At 35.4% G+C, this 19,075-nt stretch overlaps 1 protein-coding gene across 2 annotated transcripts; it reads right to left on the minus strand.

Annotated features, from left to right (window-relative positions):
• Positions 1-293: 293 nt before the first annotated feature.
• On the minus strand, positions 294-9,927 carry LOC126714094 (uncharacterized). 2 transcript variants are annotated; one of them, XM_050414090.1, is made up of 12 exons: positions 9,510-9,927; positions 8,307-8,510; positions 7,416-7,561; positions 6,946-7,214; positions 6,249-6,346; positions 5,152-5,299; positions 4,633-5,072; positions 3,029-3,543; positions 2,872-2,932; positions 2,496-2,774; positions 1,354-1,615; positions 294-937 (listed from the first exon to the last, which is right to left on the minus strand). In XM_050414090.1, the coding sequence occupies exons 1-12, from the start codon at positions 9,864-9,866 to the stop codon at positions 615-617; spliced, it is 3,102 nt and encodes a 1,033-aa protein (XP_050270047.1). In that variant the 5' UTR covers positions 9,867-9,927; the 3' UTR covers positions 294-614. The 2 variants fall into 2 exon arrangements, with proteins under 2 accessions (XP_050270047.1, XP_050270046.1); XM_050414089.1 differs by having other exon boundaries at positions 6,940-7,214.
• Between the last annotated feature and the right edge of the window lie 9,148 nt (positions 9,928-19,075).

The raw sequence follows: 19,075 nt of genomic DNA on the forward strand, positions 1-19,075 counted from the left end.
TATTTTAATTTTAGATACTTGTATGCTAATTGTTGTTAAAGCAACTAAATATAAGAAAGAATTTCATATTCTAAATCTATTATTATTTTTTTTTATTCCAAATAAAAATTGTTTCTTATAGAATTTATAATCAAATAAATTCTTTTAATATAAATAATTAATACACAATTATAAATAATTAATATATGTATCTAATCTATTGGCTAATTCAATTGATTAGAAACAAAAAAGTTAGTTATAATACATCAATCAGGAAGAATCATACTCTTCAATTTAAACAAAGACAATCAACAAGATACCAATTACCAAATATCATTAAGCGTATGGAAGAATTTCACCACCAGCCTCATTACATCACAAACTGAAACTCCTGAAGACAAAAATATATATATATTGTAAGGGCATAAGGCTCAATGGCTCATGAACTAGCATTTACAGCCACAAAAATTATTTTTGTGGTATTTTCCTAAACCACACTTGCATATCCCATTAAGTCTCATGCACCCCCTGTACAAAAACAGCAGCCTAAATAGAAAATCTTACAACGTATATTACTGTCGAGGAAAAATCATGGCATTGACAGAGGGAACCATCATGCCAACCTCACATTCATATTACTCATCAGATTCATCCGAATCTTCCTCAGATGTCACCTCAGAGCCTTCTTCCTCTTCATCATCATATGAATCAATCCTCATTGATCTAGTGGCAGTCATCTTCGTCAGTGCTGCAGTTTTACTAGCCCTCTGCGAGCGCATGCTTATTGTGCCAGGAACGGTGGGAACAACAGAACTAGGTGAAACTTCTTCATCAGAAGAGACCTCTTCAAGCCTCACACGTCTCCTAGAACGGGGCGGTCTGCTTGAGCGTGGTGCTGGTGTTTGTAGCATCTCCACAGAACCATTGGTGTCCAGGTTAAAGTCGAGTTCCAACCTCCCTATGATACATAAAGAGGGACAAAAAAATACACATGTTAAACCACAAAAAGTAAAACAAATGGAAAGATTACCACATTGATTATGGTCCAACATGCATTTGACATTTAAACTACAGCTAACAAATCAAACTCTAAACTGCATGTATTAATCCATTAAGTAAATTGGGAAAATATTTTAAATTTACTCCCACTACTTAACATGTTTGGCTTGCCACTACCACGCTAACACATTGCATGAAGCAATTGCCATTTGTAATCTTTATCAATCTGGAAAAGGCAAGAATCTGTCTCTAATAAAATACCACTTCTCTACTGTGTTGCTGGAAACTTTTGGAACAATTTACCAACCCCAAGCATAATGTCAAAAAAAGAACTGTCCCTCCCTAGCTCTTCCACAGATATGTAAAGGTCTTTACCCAAAATAAGATTGGCTTGATCTTGTGACAGTTCTTGCTCTGGTTCTCTATCTAATGCCTTAAGACGATCAGCCATCCCCTTCAGTTCCTTTACAAGATCCTTCTCTGCCAAGACAGACTCAGCCACATGATTTAGAAGCCTCCTCATTAACTTTATTGACCCTTGTTCTGATAACCGAAAATGGAGCAAGAGAAGTATTTTACATAGTGCCAAAACATATGACCTCTCAGCAGCTGTCTTCTTCATATGGAAGCTTGCAACCTCCCAAAAAACAAAAAAATAATAAAAAGACATTATAAGTTTGAAGCCCATAATATTCAAATGAAGTATTCTTTCAAAAAGACATTTATACCTAGGTATTTTACATATATGCAAACTAATAACTTACCATCTCTAACAAAGCATGGTCCTTCTTGACTCAAGTCTTAAATCACTTATCACTCAAGAATTAAGATAATATCTGATGCAAAGGATATCCTATATGATATTCATGTAACTTAAACTAACATGGATAGAAATAGTGAAGGATGAATTTCTCACTCCAGGGAGAGTGGGATTTCAGTAGGGTCATTTGAAATTCCTAACTTTTACAAACATTTCATCCACGCCACTACTTTGCCAATAATCCACCATCCCTAATATAGTCCAGTCAGCTTTTTTGTAATTCAATCAAATAAACACACTTCTCAATAACAGCCCCAGACTTGGTCATGCCCACCAAAACTCTCAGTGTTCTTCTCGAAGTACATGCATGATAAAATTCCATCATGGATAGTTATCCTACAGTATTTACCTCCTCCTCTAATGATGCAACAAAGCAAATGAATATGAGATAGAAATAGCAGGAGTACAAACTCCTACGAATAACATTTCCTATTTGTATTATACTCTGTGGCTTTAAAGAAATGGGTTCCCGGTTCCCAGTTCTCAAACAGCCATCAAATTCAGAGAATTGATGTGACTTTGATTGTTGGATCACCAACTACAAGATATATTTCAATACAATAAATTTAATCCATATACAGCTCATTGCCAATTCTAAATATAATATCCATAACTTATATTATATCAGGAGCGTCAGCATGGTCATGCAATAGCACTAATGTTATAATAGTTTAATCGAAAAGCTGTAAACAATTACCTCTACAGCAATGCGTATTGCAAGCCCCTCTTCACTACACTCAAGCAGAGGTTCTAGAGAACCATCTATGACTTCCGGTAGTTCCCTATTTCCATTTTCATCCTCTTTCACAGTCTCCTTTTCATATAATGGAGCCTGCATCATCTGCAGCATGAAACGTGATGCTTGGACTGCACGCTTACGCATGTCAGACACCAGAACTGGAGAACCCCCAGCATTGCCATTGACGCCTGGCCACATTGAACGCATGATAGGAATGAAAGCCTTGGATAAATATTTCTGCATTTACAGAACCAAAACACTCAGGCCATCAACATAAGACATAATTCACTCACATTTATAAGACACACCAAAACTTGAAATCTGAGTAACCTGCCTTGTGATTTGCAGAGAGGGAAGGATAATGCTCAAAGAACACAGATAAACACTGCTTCAACCTGGTCAATAGGACAAGGAGAATTAATTTTAATACACTATGATATAAAAAAGATCATAAAAAGAGAAAAAAATAAAAAAGTACTAAATCAGCCTACCTCTGCAGGTCTTTTCTTTCATTGCTGAAATACAAGTTAATGAGCTTGACCAAGAGAAAAGGATGTAAAGAAGATTGTATGCTAGGATAGTTCTCACTTAGAAGAAGAATCTTTGCAAATCCCTCCCCGAGAATAGCTTGAACGGACTCATTTTCATCACTTGCTAAAGAGTTTCCCTGCTCATATCTGTCAATTCCAGCATATAAGAGATCAAGCATGTGAACATCCAAACCTTCACCTGCATCAGATAAGTTTACAGGACTAAAAGCCTTCTTATCATCTTGGACTTTTGATGAAAAATTCTCCCCCAAGGCCCTGTCAACTTCCTGAGGCCCATGCCACATCACAAGATCAATTAGAGCCTTACAAGCAACTACACAAACTGCAGAAGGGCCATTAACAAAGGAAAGCCTCAATTGCTTTACTAGTTCCTCGCTTGGCTTCTTCTCTAACAACCCAAAAAGCCCAAGGCACCTGACAGCAATCCTTTGCACATCCAAGTGAACATGTTTTGCCTGCAATTGAATTCCTTAACAGTGGTTAATACTGATGTGGGAGAAAGTTGTCCTGCGTCAAATACCTTTAAAAAAGAAAGTCTTGAGCTACGTTTTATACTAATGACACTTCAAAAGTATGTGGGGCAACTGAATTAAACACAAACAAGTGTACAATAACAGGGGTGGAAAATGTTTCTCATAGGATGTCTAATTATTGCATTGAGAAAAGGGGAACATATTCCTTCTTTACCATAATTTTCAATAAATGCAATTAACTTATTGAACTGCAGAGATATTAAAACATCATTTTAGGTGTTCAAAAAATTATCTTCCACATACACAACAGCAACATTAAAGCCTCAGCCCCAAAACTTTGATGTCAGCTATGGATCCTCAAAAGATTAATTAAAAATTGGTCATATGTATTCATCTCCACCATTCTATCAAATCTGTTTTTTATAAGTAAAATTTTATCCTATCAAAATCATACTATGTCACCTCTTTAACTAACATTTATTTTTTAACTATTTCTAACAATATTATTTCAGGCCTCTACCTCCTTTCATTCCCTTAACTTGAATCGTAACACTCTATTTCATTGGTGGATTAATCGCTCTCCTTTATACATAACCCAACCATCTCAAGTGACTCTCCCTAACCTTTTCATCAATAGAAGTCACCTTTATCTTTACAGAATTTCTTCATTTCTTATCGTTTCTTTCCTAATATTTAAACTTATCCATCTTAACATTCTAATTTCAACTATACTCAATTTTTGAACATGTTGCTTCTTGATAGCCCAACCTTCAATACTACAATCATACAATACTCCTAATTTGTTTCTCCACTTCATCCATCCTACTCTTATCCTTTATCCCCCACATGCAGTTCATTTTGCTCTAAGGTGTGCAAGTGAAAATGCCATACTTCAATGATTGAGTCTTCTCCCCGTGTCCCATGGTTTGGAGGTTAGATAAATCCCACCACTTAACACACGCATGTGCCAAACACTCCCAGTACCCAAATCCGTTTAGCATAGATCATAACACTTTGGGAAGGAAAAGCACAGGTTAGAGAAAATAAAATACTGACATATAAACTCATTACCCCTGGAAGCAACAAAGATTGCAGTAGTTCAAAAGGTTCAATAGCTTGTCCCTGAAGCAAACGAAATGATTTCGCATTTTCCAAGAGAAGACCAGTAACAGCAAAACTGTGCATCCACTGCATGAAATCTGCAGTTCTCTCCCTGCAAGGCCGAGCAAGCTCTTCTACAACCCCAAGAAGAATTTGTTCAAATTCACCATTAGCAGCATGGACTTTCTTTGCCAGTCCAGACACTGCATCAGCCCATTCTCTGTCTCCACCAAGATTTATCCCATCTCCTATAACAACCATGTTCCCATCATCATCCACTTCATGCTCAGGAGGCTTGTGCAGCAGTTCCTGCACTAATGTACTGGCAACCTTCCTGTTTGTAGCATCAGAATAATCAAGCATTGCACCAAGCAATAGTAGCTGCCTAGATGCAAAGCAATAATTTGGTCCTGCATATATTAGGTAATATTAGGACACATAGTTGGATATAATTGACTCCCATGTCAAACCAAATGAACTCACACCCACCAGCATCAATATGAGCCTTCACCAAATCTATATAATCAGAAACTGTTGCAGGAAGAATTCGCTCTAGTAGGTCATTATTGTCTGAAGCTTCTGCGGCATATACTGCTGCTTCAGTGCCCATTGTAGCAGCAGCATCAGAGCCTTTTGCCTGTTGAAGCACAGTTATAATTCTTATAATATCAAAACAAAGCATATTGGACTCACTGGCATAATAACTGGCAAAGAATTCGAAGTGATAGAGGAACACATGTTAACAATGAGAGGGAGAAATCCATGACAGCAATGTTGGTCCTTTGTTCCATTTTGAGACATCCAAAATATGATCTTTGAAAATTCAGTGAACATGGTATTAATAACTTTCCTATACTACCATTTGCTTTATATGAAAAGTCAATACCCTATTTCATTGGCCTTATTTGAGTTCGAATTAAAGAGAGTGACTTGGAAACTTACTTTTTTTTTTAAAAGATAATAGTATAATATATTAAATGATGTTCATTTAAAATTTTGGGTTTTCTATTAAAGGTCAACAAAAACAGACAAAAATTGTGTGATTGACTCTTCTCCACACTAACCCCCCCCCCCCACCTCACTCCAAATCCACTTCTTTTGTTCTTCTCTATTCACGTTTTCTACAAAGCTTTTCCATTAACAAAAATCTTCAAATTTTTGTTTATGTAATAGTTTTCATTCTGACACCAACATGGTAAGTTTCCATTAAAACAAAAGAGAGTAGAGGCCCTTGAGTTAATTGAAATCTCAATAATAGAGCAAAATATCTAGACAAATGGCCGAAAGTTAGAAACATCATGCAAGACACCTCAATTTAAGACCTTTCATTTAAGCTCTCAAATTTTAGCATGGGTTGAACCTTCATTTAAAGCTTCTTAATCCAAAGTCATGATATGTAAGGCTATAAGTTGACGGTTTTTTCTCTTAGCTTGACCAGGGCTAAACTTCATCCCTATTCAACTAGACCGATTGGCAGCTTTAGTCAACGCCACTCCCCCCCCCCCCCAACCCTTACAATTAAAAGAGAAAGTGTGTCAATGAAAATATAAAAGTCCAGAGAATTTTTGAAAGAAACAGAAACTCACTTGTGCTTCATCCTGCAAATGTCTACACACAGTCCTCCAATAAAGCGCAACCTCTGCTTCCATTAATTGGATGCTTGGGGTGCAATGCACTGAGTCCCCTAAATTCAATATGACAAACCATAAGGATTCTATAAATTACATATTAGCCACGAAACAGGTGAACATTTAAGCTTATGTATATCAGATTGTTCGGGTAGCAATAGGACACCAACCCAGTATTTCAAGACAAAAGTATTCGGTTATTGGGTAAAAAACAATATACTTCTAATGTCAAAAGTAGAATTGGGATCAACTAGGACAGAAATAATGCATATTTATATAAGCTAATATGTTCTGTAAATAACATCCAACTACAAACTCTAATAACTCTACCCTGTCTCTAAACAATACATATTTTAGTTAAATGCATATCAGCAATGCATCTTATGTTCTATCTTTCTAACACTTAAAAGTCATAACCAACAATGATATTTTCTTCATCAACAACTCCTCAGGCCTCAAATTATAAATTTAGGTATATACCAAACAAATCCATAGCATTGTTGTAGCAGGAAAGTGTTTAAGAAATATATGATATCTAATGTCGTGCCGCGATCCACAACTCCCCCATCCACCCACTCAGCACAATAAATGGACCAATTTTATAAATTTGTGTGCTTGAATAGCCAAGTAGAAATACAATAAAGCTCACCCCAACCTTCTGTTCTATCAACTGTAGATGATATGTATTGCTGAATACTTTCCCCATCACGTAGATTCACTAAACCAGCTGTTAACAAAGCCCCCATCACAGACTCCCCAACCAATTCATAGGTTTCAACATCAAGATACTTGAGAAGTTCTACAGGGTCTGCATTGCAGCACTTAATAAGCCACTCATCTTTCATTAACTTTAGACACTCCTTTGAGACCGCTAGAGAACGGTCAGCAAGTCCTCTCTGAAGAATTGTTGTTCTGAGCTTAATACTACAAAATAAAGCAAACCAAATTGAAGAATATTATGTGTTTAGTATGAAACCAACTACAAAAGCTAAGCCAGACGTTCAACTATGTCTGCACCCCTCAAAACACATAGTCAATACTAACTAGACTTGCAATACTTTAATTGAACATAAACACAGAATTCATACTGAAGGCAGAGCAGTTCTTGTTATACCGTGGATTTACCTTAGACTTTGAAGAGGAAATTTATTAGCAAGAACACAGTATGCTGCTTTGCGCACTGACTCACTCACATCTGTGGTGCAATCAATAATTACTTGTGATGTTGCATTTGAAGGAGGCAATGATAGAACTATTGTCTTACGAACATCCTGCAGATATGCCATAGCCTTGTAGATATTAAAAACACTACAATATTGAATATTTTGCCATAGGCTTCATATTTTATGAGCTTTCATCCTTTTGGTAATAAAACTATTGCCCCCACTGGAAAAGCACAACTCCCAAAAAAATGTAGCATTCATGCTTTCCACTTTGTCCTATCCTAGCATACAGACATTGCCTAGTTTTTAAAAAAAGTTAGAAAGTACATTACAAGACATAGACAGGAAAAGAAAAAGTAAATATTTGGAAAAATGAACAAAATAAGCTATGAATTTTACCAATGGACAAACATTTTGGGACAACTAAAAAGGGGAATTTGGACTGTTATCATATCGTAAGAGGATCAAGTGTTAAAAAACAATGCCAGAGACAGGCAAAGACCCTGGTATCATAATCATATTGAACATAGTCAGATCCATCCTATGCCAAGATAAGTGACGTGCATATCATGAAACATTTGACACTCTTCCAAGAGATAAGAACAAGAGAAAATATTTGAATACTTGTGTTAATGTTAGCACAAGCAGGTGGCCATTGGAGCATGGTGTCCCAACATCAGTGAAGGACCATGAATCCTCACATACTAACCCATTGAGTAAAAGTGACAGCATTGACTCATGCTTGCACAAGCAAGAAATGAATAGATCAAAACTTTCAAAAAAAATTCACAGCACAAAGATTTGATTTCAAATTAAGTCAGCACACATTCAATGAACCGGTAGGGCAACTCACCGCATTCTGTTCTATGGGAAGCACCTCAAGAAATAAATCTAGGATATCACTGTTCTCACCATCATTTGCAAAGCGTGAAAGAGCCCTGACTGCAAATGTTCGGATTATAGAGACCTTGTCCCTCACGCACACCAACATGCATTCTATTACCTCATCCCAAAGTTCACTGCTCACTTCCGCATCATCCGGCAACCGCATAATGATCTACAAGTTCAAGAATTTTATCAAATAAAAAGGCAAACAAGAGTGCCCAAAACCATGGTAGGTAGGAAGTATTATTCAGACTAGCTAAAATGCTCGTACTCAGATGACATGCAAGATGTAGAGTATTTGAATCAAATGTCAGTAGAAAAACTTAAGACTAGTTTCACTTCTCAAAAGGAGGAAACAAAGAGACCAGCATTTGAAATTACAAAATGGGGGGAAGCAGATTTAAAAATCAACTCCAAGCGTAAGTCCACCAAAAAGAAACCAAGTTCAGCAGCTTTCTAGGAGCATTTTCAGGAAATTCAAATGCTAAATGACAAGCGACCAAGAGCCTCAGTGCATTTTAGGAAGCACGGACACGGATACGACACAGCAATACAAGCAATTTTTGAAAAATTATAACATGACACCATGGGTATGACACCGGTACAACACGGGTACCACACCCCAAATGAAGTGTCCATGCTTCCTAGTACTAAAACAAGAAAATATAATTGTGCAACTTCATGAACAACTAGCATAGTGCCATATTAAAATACCCATCTTCTCCAAACAACAAAAGGCATAGTACCCAAATTTCTTTTCCCATTCCACTCCTCCATTCTCAGATCAATTTTTGATATAAGCAATCCAATTGTGCAATTCCTAAGATATTGAAACCAACAGAGCTTCGGAACTTAATGAACAACTCTTAATTCTTAATAGCTTCTAACTCCAAACTCCCAAATACTTTGTAAAACCAAATTTCCCAATCCTATAAGTTCCCAGCTCAATTTTTTGCCTACATTTTCAAATTCAGAAGTAACCAAAGCCGTATTATGAAATTAACTTTATAGTTTCTAGTCCCATCTCTTCATTTCATTTTCCTCAGCAACCAAACAAGTACCAAAAAAAAAAAAAAAAAAAAAAAACCAAAATTTAACCCTAAGCATTTCAATTCTCATCTGAAATTCCATCACATTTCATTCAGTTACAAAACCTAACAACCACACGTACCTCGGAAACCATCTGGCAAGCGCGGAACCTGGCGGTCTTGTTGGCGGCAGCGGCGGCGACGAGGAGGAACCTGAGGAACTCCTCGAGGAAAGCATCGGAATCGACGGAGGCACTGGCGAATATGGAGACGAAGCGTACGACGCGCTCGGTGGAGGCGACGCGCCGCTGGAGAGTGAAGAGCGGGGTTAGGGTTTTGGAGAAGGCGGAGAAGAACTGGAGTGGAGACGATGATCGTGATCGGAGGGCTGAGAGCTCCTTCAGTTTCCGGTTGTGAGTGGCGTAGGAGGTTCGAGTTTCTTCCAGAATCTTCGCGATTTTTTGCTTCAATTGCTTCTCTTCCTCTCTCTCCTCCGCCATCTCTCTCTCTCTCTCTCTCTCTCTCTCTCTCTCTCTCAGACTCAGAGACACTGAGTGTGAAAAAATTGGATCTGATGGGTTTTGAATTCGAGCGGGAGTTTTGAAAAGCACATATCATGGGCTTGACCTTGAATTTCTCATTTCTGTGTTGGGCCAAGTTCAAGCCTCTGAAGCTCAGCCCATTTAAGAATTTTTAAATTTAAAACCCAGGAAAAAAAAAATTGTGAATAAAGGCAAAATGTCAAAAAACAACTAAACAAGCACAACAAGCTTTTTTTTCCTTTTTTAAATATTTCCAACGCTCATTAGTCAAGATTCAAGAGGGTTTGTTTTTTTTCTTTTTCATTGTTTTTTTTAAAGCAAGAGAGTATTGGCGGCATAAGCAAAGGTTAAAATAAGTTTTGAGTGTTGAGGTAGACAATGGGTTGTTAACGTTTGCCTTGTCAATATTATTACATAAGATTACGAATGATTAGAATCAGCACATCAAGTATCTTGAAGGCTTCACCTGGTTCATTTTATAAGCAAAGTCAAATGTTCATTTCATAATATTTTAAAAAAAAAAAAAAAAGTCAATAATAATAATAATAATTATTGTAGGAAAAAATTATTATTATTATTATTATTGTTTGTTTGAAATATGTGCGATTTGATGTGATTTATTAAATTTTTATATGTATCAAAGTATTGTAGGAAAAAAAAAAAAGGTAGCAAGTTTTTATTTTATTTATTTTTCTGTGGCGCTCACCAAAATAAGTTCTAAAAACCCCAAAAATCAAACTTTTTTTGAGCTTGTCAAACGCACTAAATCTTCTCTATAAGGAAAGGTATGAAAGGGGTTTAGAATTTTCACCCATTATATTATCTAAGTTTTAGAAGGCAGCTCCATATTTCTTTAGATAACTACGCATGTTTTTATTCCATTAAATCAAAAAATACAAAAATATGTGTTAGATTGGGGTTAACTTATGAGTTGCAGTATTTTGTCTTGTTTCTTATGTTTTACTTTTAGCTATTAATAGATCCTTTATAGGTTGTTTGCCATAATCATTTTCGCATAATTTATTCATCAGAAATGTAGATCCGATCAAAGGAACTTGTTTTTTCATGCATATCTTGTATAGATTTGTAGATTTGTGTGTCTTGTATAGTGAATAGTGATATGATGTAAATTTGTTTCAAATATGATTTGGCACATTGAATCATATGTTTATGGATCATTTATACAATTTCCAGCAGTTAGTTTTTGTTTTTGCATCATGTAAAATCATGAAAGAGCTTAGACAAAATTATGTTTTTTTTTTTCATATTTAATATAATTCACAAGTCATTTAGGAGACTAGAATAGGTATATGTGTATTCCTTTGCATCATAATGAGCATAATTCACATAAAATCAAGGGAAATACGTTAGAACTCACATAAAATCAAGGGAAATAAGTTAGAACGTTTAATTTCTAGATTTGAAATCTAATTTTAATTTTTATGATTACATATGAAACATGTTCATTCATCATATAGTAACAATATCGAGGACATACACTTTAAATGCTCACATGATAAAGCATTCCTATGTATTTTATTAATATTAAATTAGGTTGCATTGCATAATCACCAATCTAATTATATGGGTTTTTTCATTTTTCATTATATAATTATATGATAGGAATAGGATAGATGAGTTATTTTATATTGGCTATTATATCTTAGGAGACCAATTGTTGATTGGGCGTATTAGTTTGTTGCCTTCTTTAGTTGGTAATTTAGCCCTGATCTTTTTTCTTTTCTTTTCTTTCCTGGTTAAATTTAGCCTGGTCTTAGTCTATGGGATATAGATTAGATATTTTCATGTAATTTTTTATTATTATTTTCTTTTAAATTGTAACTAAGAAATGAGGCTTTGTAATTTAATTTTCTCATTAAATTGTATTTAGGATTAAATTCTTGTAATTTATTTTCATTTTGACAATTTGTTAATTTTCATTATTTATCATTTAAGATTATTTGTAAGGGTTTTTTTTTTTTTAAATCATGTAACTAAATTGAGTGACAACTCCATGTAAATCTCTAGATTAGATCAAATCATTATCAACAATAAGATTTTCACCTAAACATCCCTTATCTAAAGATTCATTATATTTATTCATCAAAAAGAAGAATCGAAAGTAGGCTCATTAACAAATCAAAATATAAATTTAATATATTTTCTAACAAACTAAATCGAATTCATGTGGAAAAACTTTTGAGGGGGAAGGGATTTTTTTTTTTTTTTTTTTTTTTTTGGCAATGAAACTATATATGTACAATCCTGAGCAAATTCTCTACCAAATGATCTTGCACATGACTCAAGATTTATCTAAAAAATTTAGAAAATAAAGAGAACTCATAAAATAGAATAGCTTAGGTGGGCTTTCCGTCTTCATAACTTTCGATTGCAAAATCAGAAAAAGAAATGTTAGCTGAAGCTGGCTGAAAGCCCCATAATGAGGTTACCAAAGAATTAGTTATTATTACTTTTCTTTTAGTTTTCTTTCAAAATGAGCAAGTGCAATCATATGAGGACATCATTAGCAATCCTTCAAGGATTTCCAATAAATCCAAAAATGTCGAGAAATATGCCCCTCACCAAACCCCACATGTTTATGTTTTACTTTTGCACTCCCATATTTACATCTAGTGTAAAATTAAAGTTTTCTCCACACACAAAAAAAAAAAAAAAAAAAAAAAAGGGTGTAAAATTAAAGTGTAGTGTTTGGTGAAAATAATAATGGCAGATCAATTCAAGGATAACATTATTGATTGAGGGCCGTACTTCCTTACTATTGGTATTAACTCTAGGGGAAAGTTTTCTCAACAAAAATAAAAATCTCGAGGGAAAGATAAAAGAAGAAAGAACGAAAAAGTGTTTTTGAAGACCAAAAAAAGAAGGCCCACTTCACAGTTCACACTTTAGCATAGCAATAAAGAGCATTCCAATTCTGTCAATTTTAATGTTAGAATTTACTTTTTATACTTTATACAGTTACTTTTTTTTTAATATCAACCTCCTGCTTTAGCAAGGAGCGAGGTGAAATCTTCTGCACAAATCAAAAATAGATTAGGGGACAACAGATCTCCTTACCGAATATCTCTAGAAGGCCTAATATTCTCATAGGCTTTTCCATTAATTCGAACAAAAAAAGAAGGTGTAGAAACACATTTCATAATATCCACCCAAACCTCCGACACAAATCAAAAATAGATAAGGGGACAGCAGATCTCCTTGCCGAATACCTCTAGAAGGCTTGATATTTCCATAGGCTTTTCCATTAATTCGAACAGAAAATGAAGGTGTAGAAACACATTTCATAACCCTATCCACCTAAACCTCCGGAAAGCCCAATTTAATCATCATACCTAGGCCTGTCCAAACCCATCCGAGACCCGACCCACCCGAAGGACCCGACAGGAACCAATTCGAAACCGGCTGACCCGACTATTCCAACGGTCGACGGCAGGTCTTCTCCCCCAAAAACCGACTCCGGCGGGTCGGTTTCAATTTCTATCCCCCAAAACCCGAATCGATCGGAGAAAAACCCAAATTCCGGCGAAAAACCCCAGATTCCGACAAGAAACCCAGATCCTGGCGAGTAAAATTCCAGAATCTGGCGGAGAAAAAAAAAAAAAACTAGATTCAGGCGATATTTCACGTAGATTTGGTGAAATTTTGACTGGATTTTGCGAAATCTCATAGATTTCAATGATATTTTCGCCGAATCTCGAGTTTTCTCCCCGTTTTCTCAGAACCTAGATGCCAACCGACCCACCCGCCACCCGTTAAAGTTTGATCTGCCCAACCCGTTTACTCCGATGGTCAGCAGTGGGTAAGATTTTCTAAAACCCGATTCCGTCAGGTCAATTCCGGGTTGGGCACAAACCCGACCCGAACAGACCCGTGGACAACCCTAATCATACCCTTAAGGAAGCCCCATTCCACCCTGTCATAGGCTTTACTCACATCCAACTTAAGCCCCCTTTTTGAATTTTTTTTTCTAATATGCATGGCATACAAAGTCTCATTGGCTTTGTATAGATGCTTTAAGGAAAAGTACTTTCCACGGTGTGAGCTCCTTGAGGCGAAGGATTGTCAAAATAGCTCCTATGTTTGGAAGAGTTTATTAGCTACTCAACCGGTATTGAGGAAAGGGTGCTATTGGAGAGTGGGGAATGGTGCTTCTATTCATGTTTTGAAGGATTGTTGGTTACCTAATCGGCCAACAAAGAGAGTTCTTTTCCAACCTGAAGAGGAAATTTGGGAGTGGAGAGTTTCGGATTTGATTGATTGGCAGAACCACCAGTGGGATACAAATCGAATTCGTGCTTTGTTCCACCCGTATGATGCTGATGTTATTCTCCAAGTTCCCTTGAGTAGGCAGGCGGTGCAGGATGTCTTGGCTTGGTCTTTTACAAAGAATGGCAGGTACAATGTGAAGTCCGGGTACCATGTGGCCAAGCAACTGAGGTTGGTGAAGAATAATTGTGTAAAGGCTTCGGTGCAAACATCTCAGCTTGGGTTTATTTATGAAGATATTTGGTGCTTGATTGCAGGTTTTAGATCCTTTTTGGTCAATTGTGTTAGGCATAGTGCCAATGGTGTTGCTCATGCATTGGCAAGATTTTGCTAGATTATCTAATAATGAAATTGTCTGGTTAGAGGAGGATCCTCCACCAGCAGTTGATGCTCTGTATTTGGATTCTAGTATTCTTTATTAATGATATTCATTTGGTTCCGGCTTCAAATATATATATATATATATATCAACATTAAATTATTTATTCTCAAAGTTAATTCAATAAAATAAAAATTCTTCATTCACATAATCATTTTGTAACTGTGGACAAGATATGCATAATTTATTAATTTTAGACCAACTGATGTTTTTCTTAAAAAATAAATAAATAAATAAATACCACCAACTGATGTAGGCGATTTAATTTGGGTTGGTTGTCCAAAATTTTGCATTTATGTTATTGCCATCGATGACTCCAGAGACAACAACAATTTCATAGAAATTTTCACATTCTCCCTCTAGTTCTATAAGTTATGGTGATCCCAAAAGAGATGAGCACTAGTTTTATCGGTTGCGTGAGATGTTATAGACACAACAATTAAATTTACAAGTTTTTACTAGTTTTTGTCTAGGCTCACCATACGTTAACATTATTTTTTCATTTATTATAATAACAACTTGTTACCTTGCTATTTGTGAAATTTTTTTGGTGATTCTAGGCTTTACATATTTGTAAGTGAATTGCTATTGGATACTTTGAAGTTGGCATCCAATTAGACTCGCATTCTGTAGTAATCTTTCGCTATCCTTAATTGGTAGTGACATGCAACTAACATTGGTGACACAATTTTCGGATGTTCCTTTTTTTTTTCTTTTTTCTTTTTATTGTGTGCTTCAACATAAACCTGGAAAAAGAAAAAGGAGCATATTTCTCTTACAAGTAAAAGTTATGAGGATTAAAAGCATATATATCGGAATACTAACTTTGTTCGAAAGATGGCTTGCTTCAAATGGAAAGTACTTTTGGTCCTATAGAACTAGAACATTTGCAGAAGAATATGTGCTCTGAACAGTGCAAAGAAATGCTTGTAATTTGTAAACCGCCCAATGAATTGAAACCCTCTTTTTAATGAGCATCATAATCATAAATCCACAATTGAAGACACAAACATAAAGACTGCCTATATAGGTATTTCGCACCAGATGCCACCCAATAGGCCAGTAGAGAGGATCCACGTCAAATTTGTCTATCAGATTGTGCATTTTCCTCGAACATCACTCAATGTGTCTGTCCATTAGCAAATGGCCCATGCCTATCAGCCTATATATACCTATGCCTAGTTGGCTTGCTAGTGTCCAACCATGCAAGCTGAGACTGAAAGCACAATGTGATCTCTTTACTCAAAAGTCTTGAAAGATAAACCTAAGGTTAATATAGATCCAATGCTATTAAAGTTAATTACCCAAGGTGTATTTATGTGACTAAATAATTAAATTAATAATCTTCTAATAACTTAAACTTTTGGAAGAATTTGTAAGTTAATAATAATAATAATAATAACCAAACAAGTTTCTAGTTTTTTGTTTTTGTTTTTTTTGCCAAACGAAGGTATTCCATACTTCTTCAAGTAACTTGCCACTCAAAAGTTTGCAAAAAGTCTATTTAAAAAAAAGGGATAGTTACATAAAAAATTTTGACCCTAATTTTAATTGCATAAATTTTTACACTATAATTTCAAAATCATTATAACCTAAACAAAATTATATTAACAAAAGTTAGTAAAAACAAAGTAAACTGGGTTTGAAATTTCGGTATGTACCAATAATCCTTCTATCTAAATTATCTCAAATAATATTTTGGCACTTAAAAGGCTTGCAAAACAACTTAATAATTTTTAAACTCAAATAGGTGAATACAATTTTCTTAAGAATTTTTTTTAGAATATTGTTTGACATTCGTGTGTAGGATTTTTTTTCCCAAAGTCTAAATTACATTAATTTTGAAACTACAATATATTATGTAATTGTCCCAAAATGATCAAAAACAAATAAATTGCAGGTCATTCAGAGAGATATATTTGTATTCCTTTTTTGGGTAAAGTGGTAAACATAGATAGATAGGTTTATGTGTCCTATTACCTTAAAATGTTTCAAGAAAAATCCTTTCATATTAAAAATATTTAGAATTATTAGATACTACAAGAATTTCTTAAGCGTTCTGCTTGAATCTAACACGATGCAAAACGTGTTTAAAAGTGGCTATATATTACCATCGTATCGACTCTAGTACACTAGAACACTTTATCTAAGCTTTGCTCAACTTCTTGATACCCACTCAAAATTAAAATTAATAGAAAGTTATCAAATTAAGTAAACCTTGTGACATCGGATAGACTGATTTTTCACTTGAGAGTTGAGACAATGACAGGCTCATGTCTAATAGTGTAGAACCAAGCCAAACCTTGGAAAGGTATTCCCAAATATTTTGGTGCCTTAGAATTCAATAAAAACAACTAAGATTTATCCTCTCACCAAATGAGTGGTAAAGCATTTCGTATAAAAAGACTACTCTTCACCAGCAAGTCTCTGTCAAGTTGTTAATGACGTACCTTGTCTCACTCAACTCATCCCTTTCGGGAGAAATTTATGACAACTGGCACGCGTTTCCATTATGTTTTTTGTATCAATCCGGAGCAAATTTCAAGTAGAAATATCACAGAGCCATGTTCAATAATAACGGCTACTTCTTCATATAGAAAATAATAAAATAAAAATAAAATCGGTTTGTATTTGTTTCATTGTAAAATATTTTTATAGCATTTTATAGTAAAAATATTTTGAAAAACCTTTAACCTTTAAAAACTTAGTAAAATATTTTACAAAAACACACAAGGCCTCTCCCCCCATCTGAGAGTTGGTTGCTAGTCTGGTGGACTAAAAGTCTGAAGTCTAGTTATTGGAGCTACTGAAGCTAGTAGTTTGGCAAATCAGTGCTGGCCGCGGTCCAATCATTGGACTACCAACTCCACCTGCCGAACCACCCGCTCCTGTGGCTAAGCCAATTTTGGAGGTTTATACTTGAAAAAATTTTACATACTACACCAACCAAATACTTGAAAATAGTTTTAAATATAAAATATTTTTATTTATAATTTAAAACATTTTAGGGGAGAGAAAAGAAGGGAACAATAGAAACCATAATATATCTTCAGATTTTCAATTTAGATTTTAGAATCACCAAAAGTTGGGCATTGCATTATGAGACGGAAAAATGAAAAATCTATGTACTAGTTGATTTTTTTTTTTTTTTTAAAGATAAAAGGGGTGTGTATTATTTAATTATATATAAGTTCATACAACAACAGACATTACAACCTTTAAGGGACACAATCTACTAATCCCAAGGTTTTCCATGTCCTATACAAAAGCGAGACAAGTATCATAGATTTCTAAAAGACACTTTTGTTGATTTCCCCTCTTTGCTAGAGCATCCGCAGAACCAATCGCGCTCCATAAGGTTCTTGCAATCACATAGTAGTGGGATAGCATTTGGTGAGATATCATTATTAGTGGTTAATTAGAAAAGAACTATCATAGAATCAATTTCAAGATGAATAAATTTAAAACCCAAATCCCATGCCAGAATGAGACCCTCACGAACTACACCCAACTCAGTAATATTATTAGAAGTAATACCCATGTTAAATGAAAAACCTGAAACCTAAGCACCGGAACTATTGCGTAACAAACCGCCTGCACCTGCCAATCCAGGATTACCTAAAGAACTGTCATCCGTATTTAATTTTATAAAAAGTTCTAGTGGAGCAATCCATTTAATAGTCCTAGGGATCCCAATTTTAATAGTCTTTATGGGGCAAGCTAAATAGAAAAATTTTGTAGCGAACTGAACCTCTTTGTGGACAAGTTGAGATTGGGACCTAGATTGATTGTTAAAAATACGCTTGTTCCTAGCCAACCATAAGTGCCAACAGAGTAAAGGGAACTAAATCTTCCAAGGAAGCTGATGACAGAGGATAAGAGTATCTGATGTAGCGTTTGTTTAAAGCCAAGTTTGAAGTGGTAGTTGAAAAAATGATTGGGGCAAGACACCCGAAGATTGACACAAGACCATCTTAGCCCAAGGGCAATCTCTTAAGATATGGATAGTGGTTTCAGGAGTATTACACCTAGGACATCGGTTATCGATTTCAGGGCGAGAAAAAGCCAAATAGTGACAAGTAGGCAACCGATTGCGCATGGACTTCCAAATGAAAATTTGGATTTTTTTGGGGCAATGGAGTTTCCAGATCCAACTCCAAAGAGATTTCTCAAAAGGAACATTAGCTTGTTGGTATAAAAACTTTAAGGCGGAAATGACCGTACAAACATCGCTATTTTGAAGCCAGACAAAGGAATCAGACAACCTAGTCAGCTACACCATAGGAATACCTTGTATAAGTTGTTCAAGTTGTGTTGAGAGGGGAAATTCTAGATCCTCTAACCGCCAAATATGATTGTCCCGTAGGGAACTCACTAATCTCTACTCCTCATTTGGCATAAGAGGACCTTCAATACGACTTCGTAACGAACCGCCAGGGATCCAATGATCCCCCCAAACTCGAATGGTTTGACCATCCCCTAATATCCATTTCATAACTCG

The sequence above is a fragment of the Quercus robur genome, chromosome 2 (genome assembly GCF_932294415.1).
Source record: "Quercus robur chromosome 2, dhQueRobu3.1, whole genome shotgun sequence".
NCBI classification, from domain to species: domain Eukaryota; kingdom Viridiplantae; phylum Streptophyta; class Magnoliopsida; order Fagales; family Fagaceae; genus Quercus; species Quercus robur.

Bases quoted from the DNA above. Each gene is read 5' to 3' on its own strand.
- LOC126714094 (XM_050414089.1), bottom strand. From the start codon at position 9,866: ATGGCGGAGGAGAGAGAGGAAGAGAAGCAATTGAAGCAAAAAATCGCG. The intron at 2,775-2,871 runs GCAGGTTACTCA...CTGTAAATGCAG, and splicing joins CCCTCTCTGCAAATCACAAG to AAATATTTATCCAAGGCTTT. The intron at 938-1,353 runs GTAAAGACCTTT...TATGTATCATAG, and splicing joins TCAAGCCAATCTTATTTTGG to GGAGGTTGGAACTCGACTTT.